Source organism: Suricata suricatta, chromosome 3 (assembly GCF_006229205.1).
Source record: "Suricata suricatta isolate VVHF042 chromosome 3, meerkat_22Aug2017_6uvM2_HiC, whole genome shotgun sequence".
Lineage (NCBI taxonomy): Eukaryota > Metazoa > Chordata > Mammalia > Carnivora > Herpestidae > Suricata > Suricata suricatta.
The window spans coordinates 57,223,326-57,246,983 of record NC_043702.1 but is presented as its reverse complement, the minus strand read 5'-3'; the positions used below and the strand labels follow the sequence as shown (position 1 = coordinate 57,246,983).

Sequence of the window (23,658 nt, the reverse complement as noted above, 5' to 3'; positions counted from 1 at the left end):
AGAGCAGCGGCTGAAAGCCAAAATAGGGGATGAACCAAAAGGACAATGATAATATTACTTGTGTTTTTCACTGCGTTCATATTTCCCATGCAGCTGCTGCCTTCCTTTGAGATTGGCTCATGGACTGAAGATGACGTGGTAAGCGGTCTCTGTTAATGCCTCCTTTGACCTGGGCAGGTATTTCAGACATTTGTCCACAAGTTATAGCTGCAGCTGGAGGGTCTGGGCCTTAGGAAAGTCTAACTAGGAGAAGTTGACAAATTCCTTGTTTTTCTATTTTTAATGCAGTCATGATTTAAAATAAGGCCTCAAGAGCAAAGCGAGTAACTCTTCCAATCTTACAAGAGGATTCCTATTTGCTCTGAAAGGTATTCCAGAATACGATAATGAATACCAATGGCAAAGTTAAAGGAGTGATCCGGGATACATGATGGACAAACGTGAAAAATGTTTGATCTTACATTTCCCTAAAATACCAGGGATGGACTGGAACCACAGTGGAGAGAGACCTGGTAAAGGCAGCTCTAGACCGGGGTTCCGCTGGTCTGGGTTCCTTCCTATCTTGGGCCTGTTTGACAGTGACAGGCCCCTCTCTCCTCCCGCCGTCCCCAGGGGGGCCGGACGCAAGCTCCCAGACACTCTCTGCAGCTGCAGCCAGAGGATGGGGACAGATTATTTAAGTCCAGAGGAAGTTGTATACCTTACACTTGGGTAGAGACCCTGAGGAACAATCCTCCTTAGCCTGTTGTATCTGTGTATCTGTTTCTTTAGTGACAAATCTGGAGAATTCTTAATCAGAGACCTCAGGGGTTTATACGTGTCCAGGTCCATTTTATAGACTTAAAGCATCATTAAATGAGAAAGAAAAACAGCTGTAATGCCAGCCTTAGCAAGTCTTCACCGCAGGGAACAGACCAGATGCCACTACTCACTACTAGAAACTCTCGGGAAGGTCTGTTTAACTGACTCAACCTGGTTTCTGGATTCGGGCATTTTCCCTCCTGCCCACCGTATTCTGGTGAAGTAAAACTGCTTTCAACATTAGCTCACCTCTTTGGCTTCTATAGGGTGGGGAAACTTGGCACCTCTTGCCTCTACTTCTTCCCATTCACTGGGCCTCATTGTTGGTAATGTTCCCACCAGCCCTGCTTATTAACAAGGAAAAAGAACTTAGGATCTATTCACGGGCCCAGATATAATCCCTTTATCCCCAGCTGGAAAGTTGGCCCATCTCATCTGAGAAGAAATTTTTTAAAAAGCACTGAGCTCTAAGTTATTTTTAGTCTTTGCTCTGAGATCGAGTGGTTTCAAGCCATGTAAATAAAATCCCAGGGTCAAGGGCTCCCCAGAGACTTGCTGGGCCCGGGTCTGGCCTCCCTTCTGTCTATGTGAGAGGCTACCAGTAAGCAGGTGCCAATGATATTCAGGCCTGAGGGTCACTGGGTCCAGCTTCACTCTGTACAGGAAGCTCCGTGCTGTAACTGGTCTTGGGCCCCTGAGCTGCTTCTGGATCAGGTCTACCGCCTGGCGCTTTCTGCCCACTTCTCTGTCCACTGCTGTGTGGTCCCTATTCCCCATACAATTCCTGGGTAAATCCGCACCCCTCAGCAGCCCTGGGGACCACCAGCACATAAACAGAAAAGGCATTACAAGAACCTTCTTGAAGGACTTTTTTTTTAAATCTCCCAAATTAAGCAGAAAACCAACATTTCCTCAAGCATCCCAAGATGTCCACTGGGAGGGGTATCTCCATTTGAAAGCTTTATATCCGTAAAGAGACTCTCTTTCCTTTTACCTTGGTGGTTGAGCCAAAACTTACATTGCAAAACTACAGATCTTTCAATCTACTGAAAAGTGTGTTTTACTGTGAAGTCAGGCCACTGACCGTGTGTGAATCTTCAAAACCATATGTGTCCTCTCTTTCACAGTATTTTTGGGTTCAGCAGCTCGTCAGAAAAGGCAAGTAGAATAACTTACCTTCTTAATTCATGCAGTTAACTTTGCTTGGGACATGGTTTCATTTCATTTTGTTCTGCCTTCTCTCATGCCTTCCTTCAGGGGACTCTTCCGCAGAGATGAGCATATATGCAAGCTTGTTTAAGGAAAACAACATTACAGGAAAGCGACTGCTGCTTCTGGAGGAAGAGGACTTGAAAGACATGGGCATTGTCTCCAAGGGGCACATCATCCACCTGAAGGTACCTCAGAGAGGGAGGACAGTTGGTCAACAATCTTTACTGAGCACCTACTATGTACTGAGCACCTACTATGTAGCAGACCGTGTGTCCTGTCAGAGGCTGAGGATACACACGTGAATGCGCTGGTGTCATGGTGCTGAAATGCTTCCACACCAGCTGATAATTAGCCTCTGACCCCATGGGACCCCCACTCCCTCCTCACAATCCAACGGCAAAAGGGTTCATACCAGCACAGCAGAAGTCACCTAGATACACCTGAACGTCACTCTCAGGAAGTCCCCAGTCTAGTGGAGAAGACAGGGATCATGCAATGGTGATAAAGAGACATAAAGAGGCTGTAGGAAATGCCACAAAGGACCAGTAAGGGTGAGGTGAGGAAAGTCTTTGGCAAAGAAGTTGTGAAGGAGCTGACAGCTTAAAGACAAGCAGATGTGAATCGGGGGAAAGGGAAGGGGATGGGGGGGGCGGTCCGGAAGGAAAGGCAGTGCCAGCGGCACGGCTGGGGCGAGAGGCAGCTCCGTGTGCGGAGGCCCTGGAGACGTGGCCCTGCGGCGCCTGCAGCCCTGCCGTCCAGCCGGGAGCACCGGTGGTGGCCCCGTCCAGAGAGGCTGGCTGCCCATTAGGAGCCCTAAGGATGCTGGCCTGTCACAGGCTGAGTGAAAGCTAAGCCACGATAGTACCTAATGTCACGGGAACATGTGTTCAGTTTGTGGCATTTGTGATCTTGACCTAGAATGGACAAACCACGTGTGTATTCTAATCCTTGTTTTTCTCAGGAAATCCTAACATCCCCCCAGACTGAAGTCTTGAACACTTTCAAAGCTAAACCTGTTTTTGCTGCTGTTGCTTTTTTTGGGGGGGGGGGCAGTTTAGCAACCAGATGTGTTTCTTTGTCTTGTTTTTTAGTTACCCAAACCAAATAATTGCTGGCATCTGTGTGGACACTGTTATTAGAGGTCTGTTTCAAGAGCGATCTTAGGATAAAATCAGTTTGTTCCCTGAACCTCCTCAACCCCAGTGTGGGTGGATGGAGGGGGGAGCATAGGTTAGAAAGAAGAGAAGTCAAAGAAGGAAAGGTAGGCAAGCAGCTTCCTGGCCAAACCCCATCTCACAAAGTCTCTACTAACATGTCAACTGCTTTTGCCTTTACTTCGGTTAAAGCCACCAATGTGGCTTTTCTCTTTTCTAAGGAAATCCTCTCTGAGGTCCAAAGAGAACCCATCTACTTCCATTCCGTGAGCCCGGGGCCCGTGCTAGGACTGTCCTTTCAAGCCCCGAGCACCTGCTGGCTGATGGCTTAGCCTTAACCTCACCATCTGCTCCCTCTTCGAATACAGGCAGGAAACCTCATTCATGAACACACATCTCAGAGGCTGGCAAGTAATTTAATGTTGACCTCTGGGTGAGGGCATGTCCATCCCGAAAAGCTAAGCTGGCTCAGATGAGCTGCAATGGGAAAAATTATTTTCTCTAGTGCAGAGAAGTTTCAAGGTCCCAACAGAGCATTGTGGTGAATCCTGTCCTATTTGGCAGAAGGCAAGTAAGATGTTCCCACCTCCCTTCCCCTCTGCTGTCTTTGAAAAAGGACCAACATTCCTTGAGGAGCCATCAGGAGGAAAGGGGGTGGCAAGCTCTAAATCACAGAGCCAGAGTGACTTAAGGTCCCCTAGCAGGCCTAGGAGACAGAGCCCCCTCCATGCTGGTTGACATCATTAGGGCAAGAGATGTCCAAACTTAGTATTGTTCAACAAAGTCGGTGAATGCCTCCTACCTGCAAGACTGGGCCTGTCAGATACAAAGAAGAATCTTGCCCTTGAGGAGTGTATGCCCCAGCGAAGAGAGAAAGCGTGTCCATGCAACTCCTCATGATAAGGAGTCCTGGCAGTTGGGAGGAAAGGAGTCGTTCACCACCTCTGCTTGGGAGGGGCCGTGGGGGTCAGTGAGAGGGAAGGCTTCATGGACTGGGGAGGGGCCCTGAGCTGGATCTTGCAGGGACAGAATTCGGAATGCACACAGGTGCAGGAAAGGCAAGAACATGTACTGAGACAGAATAAGGAGTTCAGAGGGAAGGAAGGAGAGGAGAGTGTAAAGGAACAGAAAAACCTGGCTCGCCACAAGGTACAAGAGGACAGTAGGAGGCTCTGTCTGATGGAGGGGAGCCTAGCTGGGGAGTAGAGGGTGCCGCACAGAGTGGGAGGGAGGTGCGGCCAGACCCAGGGCAGGTAACGGCTTCAGGCCAGAGGTCTGGGCTCTGACCAGCTGCAGGGAGGACTGGAAGTTTTCAGAACTTACATGTTGAAAACTTGGCTTCTTGAAGAAAGTGAAGTGGATTAGAAAGGAAAGGCTGGGTTTTGAAAGACCAGTTTGGAGGGTATGATACAAAGTAAGAAGGCCTAGCTAAGTGTCATGAAAACGTGAATAGAGCAGGGAAGGATTCCATGGGTAACAGATCTGTTTGCAGGTTCAAGAAGGAAAGCATAGGGGCGCCTGGGGGCTCAGTCGGTTAGGCTCAGGTCATGATCTCACGGCTCATGGGTTCAAGCCCCACATCGGGCTCTGAGTTGCCAGCCTGCTTCAGATTCTATGTCTCTCTTTCTCTGCCCCTTTCCCACTCACACTCTGTCTCTTTCTCTCAAAAAGAAATAAACATTGAAAAACATTTAAAAAAAAAAGGAAACCATAGTAAACACACGCCACAACGTAGCGTAACCGCAAAACCATTATGCAGAGTGAAAGAAGCCAGACCCAAAGGATCACCTAGTGTATGATTCCATTTACATGAAATATCCAGAAAAGAGGTAAATCCATGCAGACACAAAACAGCTTAGTGGTTGTCAGGGGCTGGGAAAGTCAGGAGTGACTGCTACTAGGCACAGGGTCCCCAGATGTTTTAGAACCAGAGAGAGGCAGTGGCTGTACAATGCTGTGAAGGTACTAAGTGCCACGGATTCAGCACTTTAAAATGGGTAAGTTCATGATAGTGAATTTCACCTCAATAAATAAATAAAAAGGAAAGCACAGTGGCACGTGCACACCTGACCACGGACAGTTCCTGTGGGGAAGCTTTATGCGATGGACGAGGCGCCGTCAAGAAGGATGTGTGTGGCGAGGAGAGGTCCTAAGAGCCCGGGCAGGAGGAAAAGAGGAATGCCCACTCACGAAGTAGGAAAAGGAGGAGTGAGCGGTGTTCCAGAAGCCAAAGGTTAAAAAGCTTTATAAAAACAGAGTCTAATGCTGCAAAGAAGCCATGAAGCCCCTGCATGGAGGAAAAGCCCTCACAGGAAGCAGCTGGTTGGGGTGGGGTCAGTGCTCATGAAGCAGTGTCTACCCTGAGCTCCGAAAGAGGGAGCAGACGGGTATCTGGGGGGAACCCAAGAGTGCGCCTGAAACTCATGGATGAGAGTGCATACGCTCAGAGACAGTTCCTGGAGAGGGGAGTCTCAAAAGTCAGGCGTATGGATGGCCCACCTAACCACCAAGGCCATGGCTAGGTTACTGGCCACTCATGGGGGGCTCAGCCAACACGTGACACTACGTAACTCAGCTGGGCGTGGGTATTTCTGACAAACAAGCCTGTTTGATGGAGAAGGATTAAGAGAACAGGATGACAGAGGCTTGTTCTCGGGGGTCCTGCATACACTTGTGGGGGTATGAGCATTTAAGTCATGCACTGAGGTGGGCTTCTGGGGATAGGACCAGGTGACTACCTCCAGACTAGAGGAGCCTTCCTGGTACTTGGCAGGCGTGTGTCTCACACACACACACACACACACACCCTGACAAGACAAACGTGCCCTCGATTCTCTGCTCTGTCACCAAGGAAAGTACAATCATCGCTGTGTACTTTCTCGAAGAGACTCTCAACCCTTAAATGGTAGGTCATGAAACTAAACAGTCTTTCCACCTACCTCTCTGCCACTTGGTTGTCCCTTTAAACCTGTCTCGGCATCCTTCCCCCTGTGCCTGGAAGCCTTCACGTGGAGGGGCCGTGCGGAGGGAACGGGGCTGAACATCCGTAAGTGTTCATTACATTGTCAAGTGTCAACAGCTTTCATTTCACTTTGAAAAATGCATCTAATTTTTCTCACATTGGTACTTTCTTACTCTCTACGTGATACGTTTGGTTCACAGAAAAGCTGGATTATACCTGAGGAGTACAAAAAAATAATTTAAATCGGCCCCCTTTCCTTTGAGTTCTTTGTGCTTCAGTGGGGGTGGGGGGAGCGTTGGACACATGCTCATAGTAAAGCCCTTACCATGCAATAAACCCTTTAGCGAGATTTCAGCCTTAATGAAAGTCTCTGGTGATATATTCATGTTCTTTGTTGTTTTTCCCAGTTGCCCAGAGTGACAACTGCACTCTGCACACTAGAACATTAACTTGCCGCTAGTACGTTCTACCCGTGTTTGAAGAACGGTTTTATTTATTGTGTATTCTGAGATTTAACATCTTTAAAATATCTTCACGTTCCATTAAACAATTATGAACTACCTAGAATACTCTGAACAATCAGTTTTATTCTCAATAGATGTTGGATATTAACATCCCCAAGACATTTTATGGGCTACATAAAGGATGCCTTTTTATGTGCACAATAATTTTAATCCCCTCTTGGCACAATCAGATCATTAATAAAGTCATGTTTTGTTTTTTACAGTCAGCCATTGAGAAATTAACCCATGATTACCTAAACTTGTTTCACTTCCCACCACTAATTAAGGTAAGTAAGGTGTTTTTCTTACTGAGAATGTGCTACTTTATTGACGCATGCACCTGCTACATCCACACCTAAATTTGCCTATGTCGGGAGCTGTTGTTTGAAGCTAACTTGAATCATTGTCTAACAAAAGACCCTTTGAGTTAAGCTTAGGATGTGTGAACATGCTTGATTCCTGCAAGTTGAAATATTAACAGTGTATCCGTGATAAGAACAACACATGTCGCCTGGTGACTCAGGGATGTTAAGCACGAACGTTGTAGGTTAGCACAGTGGCCTCCCACCTGTCTCCAGAGACCTTCGTCCAACACAGAAGTCACGAAAGGAATTCACCTAGTAGGGCGCTGGGTTACCTACCACTTGCACTGGGGGCAGGGAGTAAGAGGTCTTATTTGAATACCATGTTATTATATTTGATATATTATTTTGAACACAGTTGAAAGGTCTGTGGCCTATGTTTTTATAGAGTTAGTACATGTTTATAGTTAATACACAGAACTCTTTTCTCACTCACTCACTATGGTTTTCAATCTCTAAACTCCAGAAGGTTCATTTTGTTCCTTTTCTCAGCCCTTCACCCTCATCTGTTCTAGCAAGTAAACAGCTTCGCTTTGGGAATTGCTTGCAAATGTCTCTAGTGTTATGAACTCTCAGAGTGAATTGTGCCTCATAGGGGACCCCCAGGGGCTACGTGCACTGCTAGGGTAGAACTGTACAATGCAAGATGTATTGTGAAACATGGAAGACAGTGACCTTCAATTTGTTGTGCATGAGATAAATCATGTGGAAATGTGCTCAAAGGCTTAAGATGTCATTTCTCTTGCTTTAAGGAATTGTACTTTGTAGCTTGATCCAAAATAACCAAACGTTAAACGATAGGTTAGAATGGAAACCCTAGTACTGAGAAATCATCTTTTATGTGAGAAATAAAAACAAAGATACTATGTACTACCTAGAATAAATGGTGCTTGTTTTTCTGTTTTAGGACTCAGTGGATGAACCTAAAGAAAATGAGGAAAAAGTAGTGAACCTTGAACTTGTTTTTGGTTTTCACTTGAAACCAGGAACTGGCCCACAGGTAAATCACATTTTAAATCTTTTGGATAAATTTTGATCTAATTTACCATTTTTCTCTCTTGGAACTCTGTGATTTCATACATCTCCCTCATATCCCCAACCAGCTGATAACTTAGATATAAGTAAAGTGTATGGACTTTAAAAAATAGAATTTAGTGAAGGGCTGCCAGGTGCACCTACCTGGGTGGCTCAGTCAGTTGAGGGTCTAACTTTGGGTCATGATCTCACAGTTCGTGAGTTCGAGCCCCACATCGGCTGGCTTGCTGTCAGCACTGAGCCTGGTTCCAATCTTCTGTCTCCCTCTCTCTCTGCCCCTCGTCAACTCTCTCTCCCTCCCTCTTCTCTCTTGAAAATAAACATTAAAAAAAATTAAGAAAGAAAAGAAAGGCTGCCAGTACCTATGTAATCCAGTCTCGGAATCTTACTCTCTTGTTCAGCTGAAGAGTCCTGTGTGAGCCCGCCAAACCCTGAGGGACACTCACAGCAAACATGGGGGGCGAGGGGGCAGGATGCCAGAGAGACTGTCGAGACCGCTGGGCATGGGGCATCCCCTCTTCCTGTTTCTGTTTTATAATACTGAGAGTAAAACCACATCGAGAGTAGAACTGTAGGCAATACGGAAACCCAAATTATCAGCTCTAATGAGAGCAGAAGGGCATCTGACCAACACGTATTCAATCAGGCTTTTACTATGTTAATTTTAGAGTGCAGCAAAATTATTTCACCCAGGTGGCATATGAACTGGAATCGCAGTAGGTTTGTGTTACTTTGGATTGCCATAAATAGGCAATAATGATGATTTGTATTAATTGACCACTTATTGTGTTTCAGGCACACAGTACTGAGGCGTAGACGCTATTTCCCCCTACTTTACAAATGAGGAAACTGGGGCTCTGAAAAGGTTAAATAGCTTACCCAAGGGTCACCTGGATAGCAGGTAGAGAGATGAGGCTTGAATGCAGGCCTCTCTGATCCCAGAACCAAGCGCTTACCTACGGCGCCATTTGTACTTTTCTTTGGAGGCAGCAGCTAAGAGACCTTGGGAATACAGCTCCTTGCAGCCCAGAGCCGGTGGCCCTGGCAGCGTGAGCGTAGGCTCAGCTGCCCGTGGCCTGTCCCGAATTACACAGTGCGCACCCCAGGCCATTCCTGAAAGCAGTGTTTGGGGGTGACTGGCAATGGTTTTGAGGGGGTGAAGACTTCAAAAATGACACTTTCTAGATGCCTGACAGTGTCCTGCCCGCACCACTACAGATCTATCAGTGCTTTTGCTGAGTGGAAATCTTTATCTCCCTGGTTTTACCATAGAAGCTGGTTGAGTTAAAAAACAAACAAAAAAAAAAAGCAGCAGCAGCAGCAGCAGCACCTGGCTGAGTGAAAGCTGCTGGGACTCCAGGTTTCTCGTAATCGAACACTTTTCCTTTCTTCCTGTGATGGGTCATGGTCTGGTCATTCCTGTTGTTAGAAGCAGCTACAGAAAGGCGGGCAGCAGAGTAAGATCCTCTCTCTCCAACCACAACCAGGCGCCCTGCTAGCCCAGAGATTCTGTAGCTGTGGGCACTCCCCAGTCCATGTGATGATAAACAAATTACATATTTTAATTTGCCCTCTTTGATATCCTCGACTTCATGGGACTTAGTGCTCTTTGTTTAAGCCATTTTATGGCTTGTACGTGGTCAAAGAAGAGGGAGGGATTTTTTTGAGGGAGACTTGTCAAAATTAGTTTCAATTAAGAAAATAACTGGGTGGTTGGATGGCTCAGTCGGTTAAGTGTCTGACTTTGGCTCAGGTCATGATCTCGCAGTTTGTGAGTTCTCACCCCGCGTCGGGCTCTGTGCTGACAGCTTGCAGCCTGGAGCCTGCTTCAGATTCTGTGTGTGTCTCTCTGCCCCTCTCCTGCTCATGCTGTGTCTCTCAAAAATAAATGAACATTAAACATTTTTTTTTAAAAAAGAACTTACAATTAACAAAGAAATGACTTATTAATGTAGAAAAGTAAAAAACATTTTTTGTAAAAATTTAGAAGGTATAAATGATACTGGAGACCAAATACAGTGGTCTGGTTTGTCCACAGTGTGTAGACTTCTTGAACCCGAGGTTTCACAAGGCCTAAAGTCACTAGAGCTTTTGACAGCTTGTTGATCCGTGGTCATGCCTACAGAGTCATAATTTCAACCATGCATTCAGCAGACGTTTCCTGGGGGACCTGGCTCTCTGCCGGAAGGTCAGAATACAAAATCAAAAAGTACAGTCCCCCGCTTGCAAGGACCCTTTGCTGATTGGAAGAAACAGACAAGATCAATGAATAGTTTTAGTACAGAATGATGCTTTTCTTTCTTTTCTTTTTTAACAACATCAAGCACCTCATTCAATGGAAGCATACTGGCTACGTGTTAAAAGCAGACACGTAAGGAGATCAGAATGGGTCTTAAGGTCTTTGGGTAGAAATGATGCTTCCACTAAAATTTTAAAACTATTAGGAATTACTAGGTAGGGAGAAGACCTGAAAGGCAAAAGGAACAGCTGGCATATGCAAAAGTCAGGAGCGTGAGGCCGGGAAGGCACACGGAGCTCTTCTTTAGGCCAATTTCTACGGACCACACGACTCGCCTCAAGCATCACTGCCTCTGGGGCTCAGCATGACGTAGGGGGACTAGTGTGGTAAGAGTTAGGCCAGAACAGAGGCTGGTGACAAGAGAAAGTACGATCTTAGGTGCTAAACAAAGGAGTTTGAAGAGTTTTAAGCAGGGAATAGACAGGATCAGTTTTGTGTTTTTAAAAGCTCTTTCAGGGGCACCTAACGGGCTCAGTTAGTAGAGCATGCGACTCTCGATCTTGGAGTCATGAGTCCAAGCCCCATGTGTGTAGAGATTACCTAAAAATAAAATATTTAAAAATTTTTTTGAGAAGCAAATAAATATTTCTCAAAAGCACAGGCGAGGGTGCACTGGAAAGGGACCAGGCTAAAGTGAAAACGACCCATTAGCGGGCAGTGCGGACAAGCAGGTTAAAGGGGACAAGGAGAGGAGGCTATGGCAGTGCTGTGGAAACGCCAGGAGTCCGAGGACCTTGACAGAGAACTGATGACACCGGGTCACCAGCTGGAAATGGCATCGGGGTGGGAAAAGGAGCCAGGATGTTGCCGGGTTTCTAGTGTGGGCAGCTGGGCAGATGATGTTCTGACGTAAGAGATCAAAAGTGAAATGTACAATGTGGATATCACGCCACGGTGCTAAAAGTATAAAGAAGTGACTGGCGGGCTCTGTGCTGAGTGTGGAGCCTGTTTAAGATTCTCTTTCTGTCCCTCTACCCCTCTCTCCAGTTCAGGCACATGCACTCTCCCTCCCTCTAAAATTAAAAAAAAAAATTGTTTTTTAATTAAAAATAGAAGTGACTGGAATGTATGACGTTAACCAGGAAAAGCTTTTTTGGAAGGGGTGAGTTTTGAAACAAGGCTCGAAGAGGTTCACGGTCATTTGCAAATAATCTCCTGAATATAATGTTTAAAAGCTTATACTTAGCACTTCGTGCTAAAGAGCTCAAGTTATTTCATAAATGTCATCTCATTTATCCTCTTGGCATTTCTGCGAGATGCTTAAGGTACGGTACTGTCATTACTGATCAGGAAACAGAGCAAGAGGAAGCCTGTGGCCGGCCTTAGATGGGGTGAGGACAGAGCTGAGACTGGAAGTTACATCTTTATCACTACCTTCTTATTAAACATGTGCCAGCCCGCAGACCTGTCCCAAGAGATTTAAGCCATCTGTACATTTTCATGAAATAATCCTAGAATAAATTACTGTCCGGGTCTAAACTACCCAGTTATGCCAGCCTACACCCTAATATTATGAAACATTTCCCCCCCAACATTTGAAATTCCAATTCCTCACATGAAAACCTTATTGCCTTGACCTTTAAAGGTAGAACCGAAGAAAAAAAGGACATCCTCAAAATCCCCACTGAGTTCTCATAAACCCATCATCACAGAAAAGGTGAAGCCTCTCCGTGACTAGAGTAAGTTACTAGAGGACACTGATGCTTTGCAAGTTCTCTCAAACTGGGGTTTGCATATCAGGGAGGTCTGCCTGGCCATTTCACCTTTCCTTTTACAAATAACATGAAAGCTTTCCAGGAGGAAACCATGAAAATATGATCTTATCCACAGATACTCAAATTCATGTAGAGGAGAAACCCTTCCATTGTAAGACCTATCAACCTTCTGTTCTCTAAGAATTCAGATGCAATGCTCTTTTTTAGTCTCATTTTACAACCGGATGGCTTCTGGCACAAAAGTGAGGTTGATTTGCTCAACTGAGGAAAGCCATTTCCGTCTGAGTTCCTATGTGCCTGCTAGCATGGCCAGGGGCCACCGCATGACGCCTTGCTGTGATGCGTCTTTACTGCCTCGCCCTCTGGATAAGCAGGACCTCAGCAGACCAAAACCCCATGCATACTTAAAGGATTCTCGCACGAATGAAATACACGTTTCTTCTTTCCTTGTTGAGGTGCAGCCAACTGGCAGGGAAAACAGAATTGGACCAAAGGCATCACTGGCAATTTAAATGAATAAAAAGTGAGAATGGGGTTTACGCATGTTTTTGAGCTATTTCTAATGAGGAAATTATTAATTTAAATAATGCTATATGTTGAGGCAAACTTGAACTTGAAATTATGACAGTGGAATTGGCAGAAATTGGGTCTTTCTCAGCTCAAAATTTTCCTGTGCTCAGGTTTGAAATGCTTGTGATACTTATTACTTCACACCTCTGCCAGACACTGTGGTAAGTGCCTTGCAAACTTTCTTCTCATGGAATTGGTATAAGCCACCATCCCACTGAGGGAGGGAGAGATAAAGCTGTTTGCCCAGAGTCCTCACCTATTTAGGGGAAGATCTAGTCCAAGGACTCAACCTGTGTGTCCTACTGCCCCTTTCTAGAAAGTAGCATCATCCCCTCAAAATAGATATATTGGTAATAAAAAGATAATTTGGGAGTCACTCAATACTAAATTACCATCTTTTGTTTTGTGTGGGAAATGCCTTGTGCGTTGTAATCTAAGACGTTCCACTTGGCACAAAGGAAAAAGGTTTCCATAATCTCAGCTTCGTGCACCGAACTCCCCCTCAAGGTGGCAACCACCCTTTCTTTTACTGAAATATTCAGCTCCATAGAGTTTACTGCTGTATCTCGTAGAAACTTGCCAGTCAGGAATATTGCTTCTCAAATTGCCAAGGAATAAACTATCAAATCGCCCAGCAGTTTTCTCACCAAGAAACTTTCTTGAGACTGTGCATTAAAATTCAAAAGCAAGGTTATGAAGGAACTACGTGGGGAGCTATGCTTTCCTTAGAGGTGCTGGACAGTCACAGGCTTGGTCCCTGGAGTCCTTACCCCTCCCCTCCCCCGTGGGGCATGGAAACCGGTGGGTCTAAGTTGATGACCCACGGTGGACAGGGGAGAAGCCTGGGAAACGACACCCTGTCTCTGCCAGCATCCTGGCTACCGTGGGCCCTGAAGTAGACACAGTCTTCTGGACTCCTGTACCTCCTACCAGAGGATCACCATTTCTGATTTCCTTTTGAGCAATATTCTGAAGGAGCAAGCCAGTGAGTTAGACAAAATAAAGAATAAAATCTTGAAGGTGTAGAAGCAGAGTAACGGCCCCCACCAAAGCCAAAGGCTTCTTCTGTCCACCCTGCCCCCCTTTCTCCTCCCACACCTCACTAGAAGCAATTCAGTCAGTAGTTCTGCTTCTCTGCTCCTTTCCTCTCTAGGTGAGAAACACCGTTTGTTACAAATACTTCCCACCTACTATTGTGCTTTTAGGTCTTTATTACTGGATCGCTTATAAAATGTTACATTTAATAAACTTAATTGAATCTACAGGCTTTTTCTCAGAGCACTGTAAATATCAAAAACTGTCAAAGGGGCTTTTTTCTCCCCTATTGTGTAATTTTTATAAATGAATAGATAAACATGAATAAAATAACAGAGCACAAAGAAAAGGATTTTGTAAGGAAGTAAAAAAAAAAAAGCCAACACTTTTTGTAAATTTCAGAACAGCTAAAAGCAATGCTTTACTTTGACTTATCTTGCATTTATTAAAAATGCAGTGTAAGGAAGCTTATTTCCCATGACCAACTATTCTTCAGGGGCAAAGTACACGCACACACACGTGTCAGAGCACCTAGGTATATGAGGCTGCAGAGAGGCAGGGTTCTGTAAGAAATACAACTTTTAATTGACAGCCAAGGAGCAAATGCGGCTTAGAATGTGACTGCATGAACTTGCTGCATATTTCTAATCACAGTGGGGCTACACTTCATCAAACAGGTCAAGCCGCTGCTTACAGGCCCAGCGCAGAGCTGCTCAGCACAGACTTGCTGATAGAGGGATAATCACATGTGGAAAAGCCACACTAGAAGATGTCTAACAATGGGGGAAATGGTCCTGACTTGTAGTGTTTGCCCATCTCCATGGTATGAATATCTTCACCAGGGCCAATTTCAAGTTACCGAACGTCACGTTGGGAAGAAGTATGAGCAACCAGCTTGTGAGGGGGGCTCCAGCACACCGCTGGTCCCTGTGGTCTTCTTCATCAAGACCCTGAATTCCTTTTAAGATAGTGAATAGCAAGGAAGTATACATGACAAAACATAGGTACGACCACACGACAAACACATTATTGCTGGTTTCCAGCTATAATCATATGTGTAGTTAGCTCACAGAGAGCTCTAGCTTCCCAGCGAATCCATGGTTGGCTCAGATCTCCTTGGGTTGCCATTGGCTCATACAGATACGATGACTCCGCATTAGGACTTAAAAATTAGGATTTGATTTTGTAAAGAGTAAGAATATACTACTTACGGAAACAGAGAAACAAAACGTAAATCTGTGATTGTCTTTTTAAAATGTTTGAACAGTCACAGTTGTTGACTCTCATTGAGGACAGGACATCTTTACTTCTAGAGGCAGGTTTCCCAAAGCCACTGAAAGAGAGAAGACCTTGGTAACTCACAATGACTTGAGTTTTCTGAACGGAAAACTAGGTCTTGAGGATAATCAATTATAATAGGGACTGATAATGTGAAATGAAATGAAAAGCACCACATTGGAAAAGCAAAGATGTACGACAGCCGTTATCAATCCTGGACATCAGGATCTGGGCTGAGGACAGCTCAAAGGGTAAACAATGCCTACCAACCAGGCCAGTGGTTTTTCTTCAAAAGTCATTAATTTTTGGCATCACCTCTGAAGTCCTGGCAAGGGAGGGGAAGTTAGTAGTCAGAAGAGCTGTTTTTATATTTTGAGTGTCCTGGGTAAAAGTCAACTTGCAGCCCATTTGTTAGCATTTTTAAAAGCTTATAAGCAGTAATTAGGTAAGCTAGAACACCTTCTATGTTGGTTAAGAAACCTAGTCTTGAGAACAGATTCTTAATTATTCAAAATCCGTAACAAGACTTACTTTTTTTTTTCCTAAGATGAATACCCAGTACCTTCCACTTTTAAAAAGAGTTAAAAAAAAAAACAACAAAACCCGAAAAAGTCCTTTCCAAACATGTCAGCTAACATCTGAACCATTTCAGGTACTGTGTAATGCATCATATTGAGAGTAGGTCTCACTTGATTTCTTTTACTTTAACATCATCTTTTTTCATACATAACTCGAATAACAACCCCCCAAAAGGCAATATAACAACCTTATCTCTACTGGTGTCTAGCTGGCACCAATCTGCCCTGACCTTAGACACAAGCCATTGTTAAGGGTATAACGCATTTACATATTTTGCAATAAAACATCAGTTATTTGCATTACTGTGTCAAGTTTTATTTGATTCTTTCACCTAAAAATGACTCATTTTCCTTTCTTGTATTTTAAAAACCAACTACTCTAAGCTTGTTTGAGAATAATCAAAAATTGCCCATTTAGCTAGAAGTCATTTTCTTTTCAAAAGGCAAATGTTATTTAATCTTTCAGCTGTTCATTGTGCCATCATAAATACTTTCTTTTCAGCACAGTTGTGGGGACTGAAATGAGCCCACTAATTGCCTCCCATTTCGACTGACATGTGGTGGTTTAGTGGAAAGAGAACACAGCAGGGAGAAGGAAATAGGAGGCTGAGAAAATGAGAGCTAATTATTTTCACTGCCTCATGTCAGGCTCTGTGTCAGCCTTGTTTTTACAAACTGGAAGGTTTAGCACTAAATAAAACAAACTGGCGTCATGTTTTTATATACTGGCAGTGTCATGGAAGCAGCTGCACATCTCAAAGACAATATAATGCCTGCGTTCGCATGGACACCATCTGACAGACACTGTGAGCCACGGCTAATGAGGACATCACAGTGGTGCCAAGTGAAAGGTGCTGAATTATGTATGATTCTTCATCAGTACAGCAATAGTCCTGTACATCATTATGAGACATTGTTTTGCTGAAGAGATTAAAACATTCTTAGTTCCAGACCCTGCAACCTATACACGCTGAAAGAGGTTATTAATGGAATTTTTAGGGAGAGTTTCTTGTGGATTTCTTTTTGGTTGAAAAACAAATCTCGCGGGACAAAGCCGTGATGGGTCATGACACCGTACGGATAAAGAAGAGAAGCAAATTAACCATACTTGCATTATCTTCTTTTTAAAGGCAGCATAATAAAACAGAGAGTAGCGGGGTGATACATAATGACAAATAACCCAGGTGCTATCGTGGGATGCTCCACTCTCCTGCCTTTAAAACAGCAGGTCTCAGCAGCTGAGCTAGATAATAGCAGCGTGTGCAAAGGAGCCTTCGGAGGCTAAATCATCAACATCTTACTACTTTTAATACCAGCATGACCAACATTTCCACCGCATTTTTATTTCATCTTGTGTTACTTCTTACATTTTCCAACAGTCACCTGCTAGGAGACAGTTTCCCTCCCACCCCCTAACCCCTCCGTCACCCCCTCCTTCTTGAATCTTAAAAAGTTTATTTCAACCTCTATTTTCAATTTTAAAATGTTGCCTCTGCAGGTCTTTTTAAGGTGAAGAGGCCTCTTTGCTAGAATCCTGAGCAATCTCTGGTGGTTTCACCTTTTCTCCTAACTGGGGGAAGGAGGGAAGACAGAGATAGGATTTGAAAACTCAGTGTCTTTACCACTAGACGGGGCATGCCCAGGAACTAAACTGCGGCCCTGGTGCAGCCAGGCGCACTGGCCGCAAATCTCTGCATTTTCTGAGCCACAGTCTACTCATCTGTAAAGTGGAGACATGGCTATCAATAACAGGGTAAGGCTGGAAAGGTTAACTAACATGGACAAATCTCAACATTATGCCAAGTAAAGAAGCCAAACACAGACAAGTACATACTCTGAAGTTCCCATTTTGTCGGGTTATAGAGCAGGCAAAATTAACTATGGTGAGGGAAGTGAGTGTGCGCACCTCCGCCTGTGCGGGGAAGGTCTGCGGGGCGGGAACCCCAGGAAACTTTCTAGGGCAGTGGGACTGTCTGGCTTGTTGGGGTGGTTACGCTGGTATGTACTAGGTCAAAATTCACTGAACTGTGCTCTTAAAAATCTGTGCATTTTACTGTTTGCAACGTATACACCTCAATAAAAAAACACTATCAAAAATGTTTTTGTCTGCAACTTTCAGGTAGAAGTGGGAATCTGAAAGCCTAATGTGGGGTCTGTTTTCTTCTAAAATGTCCTGAATAATCTTGGCCCTAGAGTCTCTATGATTTATCTACACTGTTCACATTTGCAAAAAATTTTTAAGTAGGAAAAGAGAGAGAGAGCATTGCCTCTGAACTGCCCAGAACTTGAAACAGTATTTAAAGTTAATTTCTATGCTATCTTCCATCCTTTTTCTACTTGTAAAATTTACCTCCATATGGATCATTTCTTTTACTCCCTCCCTTTTTTTTTTTTTTTTGTGGGAGGGAGAAGGGATGTCTATGTTTGGAATCACTTGTACTAGCTTGGAACTCCAAAGAATTTTAAACAGCTTGCAAAGAATGTAATAGTGATTTCTCACAAAGAGATACTTAATCTAGCATTAACTGAGTGTTGTTTAGGATTTTATCTTCAGAGTGTTAAGAGTTTCTGTTTTACTTGGCCAGTAATCTTAATTCAGAAAATTTTTTAACATAATTGGCAATACAGAAGCAGTTCAAATGGAATGCTTTCTCCTCCTCCATTAACCACACACTTGCTTCTAAAATTACCCAGGTATTTCAGCAGCTGCCCAGATAAATAGTACATATCCTGGGCACCCAACAGAGCTGTCATTCTTTTCATCAGTTTCAAACTCTTCCCAACGAAATTCCATTCATTTCTTGTAGATTTGCACTGAGAGGCAGATGATCCAGTCAGTGGAAAGGTTTGGATCACCATTTTTTTTTTTTTTCTATTCAAAGCAAAGAACATTCCAGGGCCAACCACTGCTCATATGCCAGTGCCTTTTTCCGACTGGTTACTAATGGCATTCACTAGAAACAAGCATCAAGATACAAATTTGAGAGTGACACTGTTCGCTTGGGTGGGGGTCTGGTCATGAACTAGAAACCCACAGTAGTCAGGACCTGGCCCCAGGATCTGCTTGTGCAACTAGATGGGAGTGGGTTTTTTCTGGTCTGGAGAGTGGAAGTCGTGTCGAGCCGTGAAGCCTAGGCCCGGGCTGGTGAAAGTGTCTGCGATTCCAAATGCTGGCCAGAGAAATCAAGGAAAGAAGCATAAAGATGGTGGAATGGCACCATATACATTTTTAACAATGATCTTTGTCAGTAATGGAGGGATCATGGGCTATGCTGGACTTATTAGAGACTCCGTATTTCAGTCTCTGCCATGAGACTTAAAAGAAAGTCACCAACATAATCTGGACTGTTCGTTGACTCTGGAGGATGGAACTCCTCTGTGACGTAATTTTTACTTTTGTTTAACCCGTAACGAGGAGAAGTTTGGGATTCAGAAAAGACTGAGGGTTTGGAGACCTGCTCTTCATAGCACCAAGAGACTACCTTAAATCAGTTCCGAACTCCATCTCCTGCTGTCCATGAGATCTTGGTCACATTTCCTCATCTCTCTATACTTCAGTCTCCTCATCAAGATAAGACTCTTAGGCTGTCAGTCCCATTTCATAGCTATTGTCCTCCGGACATCCGATGGTTCCTACTGGTAGGGTTGCATTAGGACCTGTTGAAGCAGGAAAGGACATAGAACTGGTGTTCTATAATCCATATATGTAAGAAGACACAAGTTTAATTCCTTCTGTTTATTTTGTAAGACCAGTTGTTGTTATGTTACCACTGCCTGCATCTTTTTTTTTTTTTCCCTCAACACTGATAATTCCCAGGCACCAGATTTATTCGGTGCCCTCTGGGTGCCCAAACTCCTGCCCAAGTAACATGCTCTGACCACAACTGCCTATTCTGGTCAGAGACCTTTTCTAAACATTGTCTCTTCCTGCCTGTCAAAGCTTACTCAGCTTCTGGCCCGTTCCCTTAGACCGCTGCTAGATAGTGGGCTGGCTAGTCTAATAAACTAATTAGAGCTGTGTTGGTGAGTAATGTTGGTAACGATAATTACAACTACTCCTCTCCAAGCGCCTCATTTGGCTCTGGCACTGTGCTGGGCACTTTATTTACATTATCTCATTTAATCATCATATAACACACTTGTGAATAAAAACACTTAGGTCCAAACTTATATAACACTTAGGTTATGTAAGTGCGCTAAAGTTGGGGGAAAGTGACAGAAATGGGATTCAAGCTCAGCAGCTGGACTTTCAACTGTCATATTTCACCTCATTCCCGGCTACTCCCCCCAGCAATGGCTTAATGTATACGCTTTTTCTATATTATAGCTTAATAATCATCATCCACCATTTAAACCAAATGAGTAACAGGGCCATTTCAGACTGCCAGGAGTGAAATGGTTTTGGGAAAGAAGTCCTCTCGGGCCCCCATGGGTTCTCAGAATGCAGAGCTGTCTGCTTTTGATTTCTGCCTGTCAGGACTGAGAGTTGTTCACAAGTCGTCCAAAGTGACTCTTGAATGTTTCCGATTCATAAATCAATACCCACATTTCTGTCACTCACATCAAGCCCAAATCAATAGTTCACCCTGCTAAAACTGAATGGCTTTTAAATCTGAGCCCACATTCCCACCACCTGGTCCCTACCACTACCCAGAAACCGAAAAGGTAGCAATTTTGCATGTAAGGTCCTATATCAGACTCATAAATACATTCAGTTGTTACTTTTAGTGATGTTCTTGATGATTTAATTCATCTCACTGTTAGGAAAACCCTTTCAGTGATCGATTGGCCAAGAACTCATTACATGGCATCCTGTCTCTGTTGGGCCCTGTGGAATTCAATACCTTGTTTAAATCCTGGCAGTTGTGAGCAATGCAATTCATTGACAACTTAATGACTCACTGTGTAGCAAAAATGCTGGGAATACCTGAGGGTAATAGGAAATTGAGCAGAATTTAAAGAATTCCATGACTTGATTTGAGGGTTACTTTTCTTAACTAGGTAACAGTGAAATCGCAGATGCCCCCCAAAAAACCTAGCAATTACGTCAGGGCACTGACATATTAAGTTAATGATTTAAGTGAACACTGCATATTCTTTTCCTTTCCCACCCAGCTTTGTAATTTAATGAAATGGATAATGCCCCCCTTGTCTTATAATGCCTTTGAGTATAGTTTTATTGCTTCTGTCGCTATCTTTTATGGTTCAGGTAAAAAGCCTTTCTTTCAGATAAGAGAAAGAATTTGAAAAGTAAAAAGGTCTATAACCCCATTATGGGGACCCTTGTTTCTCCAAGTTGGACTCTGGGGAACAGGGAAGCAGCTGCTGCAGGAGAGGACCTGTGGCCACTTGCTTTTTCGGTTACAAGCAAAATCTTCCCCGGTCCTTCCCCTACCTGCCTGTTGTCAATAGCCGGTCCCTCTGTGGAGCCCTGAGAACCGCCCAGTGGGTACCCCAGGCCACCTCTCCCAATTGCGCTTCCCTATTGGTAGCTCCTCCAACTCTGGAGCCAGGCAGCCTTCTGCTATTATAATCCCACCCCTACCACTTACTGGCCAGGAAACCCTAGGAAAATTCCTTTATTGATCTGAGCCTCATTTTTCTCACCTAAGGGGAAAATAAACCTAACTCAGGGTTACTGTGGATCTCAAACAAAAATAGCAGAAAGTAAGTAGCCAGCAGCCTGGCGCAGATGAAGCACTCCACCTGTCAGCTCCTTCTCAACAGAGAGCTCCTCTGCGTGTGTGCACTGGAGGGGTCTGGCGGCGGCCCTGAGGTCACGGAGAGTCAGGCTGTGAGGTGGAAGAGCCGAGCAGAGGGTATCGGGCATTTACACATAGCCTGAGGTCTTTCACCTGTGATTTGGCTAACTTCATTCCAAAACTGGATAGGTAAGAGAAACAACTAAGTCACCTCGTCTTTCCTAAGGCTTTTTATTCCAGCCACTGCTTGAGGAGGCTCTTGCCATGTCTGAGAAGTGCAATCATGACTCCAAAGAGTCATTATCCTGCCCAGTTACCTCAGGGCTCCCGCTGCCAGGGGTGCGGCCCCAAAACAAAGCAATACTGAGAGATCTGTCCATTCTGAGTGACTGATCTGACTTCTGCTAACTGAAAGCTGGGTTTTCACATTACTGAATAGACCTTTTCCTTCACTAATTGGCTCTCCATCCTGTGAATGTGGTTGGGCAAAGAGGGTCACTCCCCTCAGGCACCGGCCCTGTTTGGTTCTCCAATTTGTCTAGAAGTTTTCCGAAAACAAAGGGCTCCCCCAGCTTCCTGCTGAAGCCAACAGGTTTTCAACAGCCTCCTTGTTAGTGCTTTTCCATAATAATTTTGTCAGAGCTTGTTCAGGAGACATTCCAGGTCTACTCCTATGAGAGCATTTTCTAGTTTCAGCATGTAAGGTGCTCAGTACATATCCTTAACCTCTCAGAATCCTTCATTCTTTAAGTAACATAAAAGAGAAGATGAATTTATGGTTCAGGGGTCAAATTTGGTGCAAAGATATGGCGTGTTTTTCCTTTTCATTGCACACACAGTGTTTATCTCCCAACATTTTTATTATTAAATTATTCATACAGCCAAGTTAAAAATATTTATAATGAACCCTCCTCTACTCACCTCTGAGATTCAGCCATTAACATTTTATTCTACTTGCCTTATCACATATCTGTCCATCTATCACTCTAGGCTTACGTCAATCTTTGCATGTCAAAGTAATTTGCAGACGCCAATACACTTCCTCTTAAACACCTAGGTGTGCTAGCGTTCAATAAGAACATCTTAAGTATTCATTTGCTGAATTTTGACCAATCCATATGCCGATGTAACTCAAACCCCTGTGAACAGAGGATTAGCAACCCCAGAAAAATCTCACCATGCCCCTTCCCAGTCAGTCCCCATATGCAGAAGAACCACTTTTCTGAATTTTCTTCCACTGTAGATTGGTTTTATCTGTTCTAGAATGTCATATAAATGGAATCCTTAGTATGTTCTTTTTTTTTTTGTATAAGACTTTATTCACTCCCTGAAATGGTTCATGAGATTTATCCACGGTGTTGCAGGTGTCAGTGATCTGTTCCTTTGTGTTGCTGAGTCACAGTCCATTCTACAAATATATGACACTTCATTCATTCTCCTAAGGAACACCTGACTTGTTTCTAGGGAGTTTTTAGTTTAGGTTAGTTTTTGTTTTTTGGGGGGCTATTATGATAAAGCTGCTCAGAATGACACTGTACAAGTCTTTTTTCATTTCTCTTGGATAAATATCTAGGAGTTGAATTTCTGGGTCATCGAATAAGTGTATGTTTATACATATAGATATGTTTATAATAAATTGCCAAAGCTCTCCCCAAAGTGATTGTACCATTTACACTTCCACCAGCAATCCAGTAGCTCAAAATCCTGGCCAACATTGGATGTTATCAACCTTAGCTGTTTGGTGGGCATATAGTGGCATCTTATTGTGGTGACATTTTAATCCCTGGTGACTAATGATGTAGAGCCCTTTTGCACTACATGGTGATTTTACTGAAAATTTAATTAACATAACATCATTTTTTAAAAGCTAAAGGTTTTACATAAGAATCCAGATATCCAGCTTTTTGTGGAACATTAAAGGAGCTAGCAAGACTGAGGTCATATTCCCAGATGGGGACAAGCAACAGAAGCTGAGTGATGGCCGTCCCTCTAGGACAGCTGCCCTAGGACCCCCAGAGCCCTAACCCTCCCGTAACTCCCCAACACATGGGCTAGTTATCAGTTGCCATACATCATATTTGCAGTTCCCTCCTGTTAGGAGGAAAGTGAGCTATTTCTTGAGCCCATATTATTATCAACACTGGAAAAGTAAAAGTTAAATCAAGAGGGCCTTGTATTTCAAAATGGGAAGTCCACATTTCTTTGTACGAATGAAAAAAATATTCCTACAATATGTAGGAATCCCTTTAGGATTTTGAGTTTGCAACTCCTATAACAATAGGACATTTACAAAGACAAATTATGTCTCAAGAATGCACTAACTGGGGGTTATTTAAATATATAAAGAGATCTAATTTCATGTCCTTTTTCTAAAAAAGGAAAAAAATTACTTCAATAGTATTTCATTTAGAAAAGTGTGTTATAAAACATTGAGGTGAGAAAAAATTGTTTC

At 43.8% G+C, this 23,658-nt stretch overlaps 1 protein-coding gene across 2 annotated transcripts in view; it reads left to right on the top strand.

Moving 5' to 3' along the window:
- Window positions 1-23,658, top strand: part of MAP3K20 (mitogen-activated protein kinase kinase kinase 20) — a 177,274-nt gene that overhangs the window by 142,264 nt on the left and 11,352 nt on the right. For both annotated transcript variants that reach the window (XM_029934371.1, XM_029934370.1), the window contains exons 12-16: window positions 94-138; window positions 1,929-1,959; window positions 2,059-2,198; window positions 6,857-6,919; window positions 7,902-7,994. In XM_029934371.1, coding sequence (XP_029790231.1) covers window positions 94-138; window positions 1,929-1,959; window positions 2,059-2,198; window positions 6,857-6,919; window positions 7,902-7,994 — 372 coding nt within the window. The remainder of the gene's footprint in view (window positions 1-93; window positions 139-1,928; window positions 1,960-2,058; window positions 2,199-6,856; window positions 6,920-7,901; window positions 7,995-23,658) is intronic.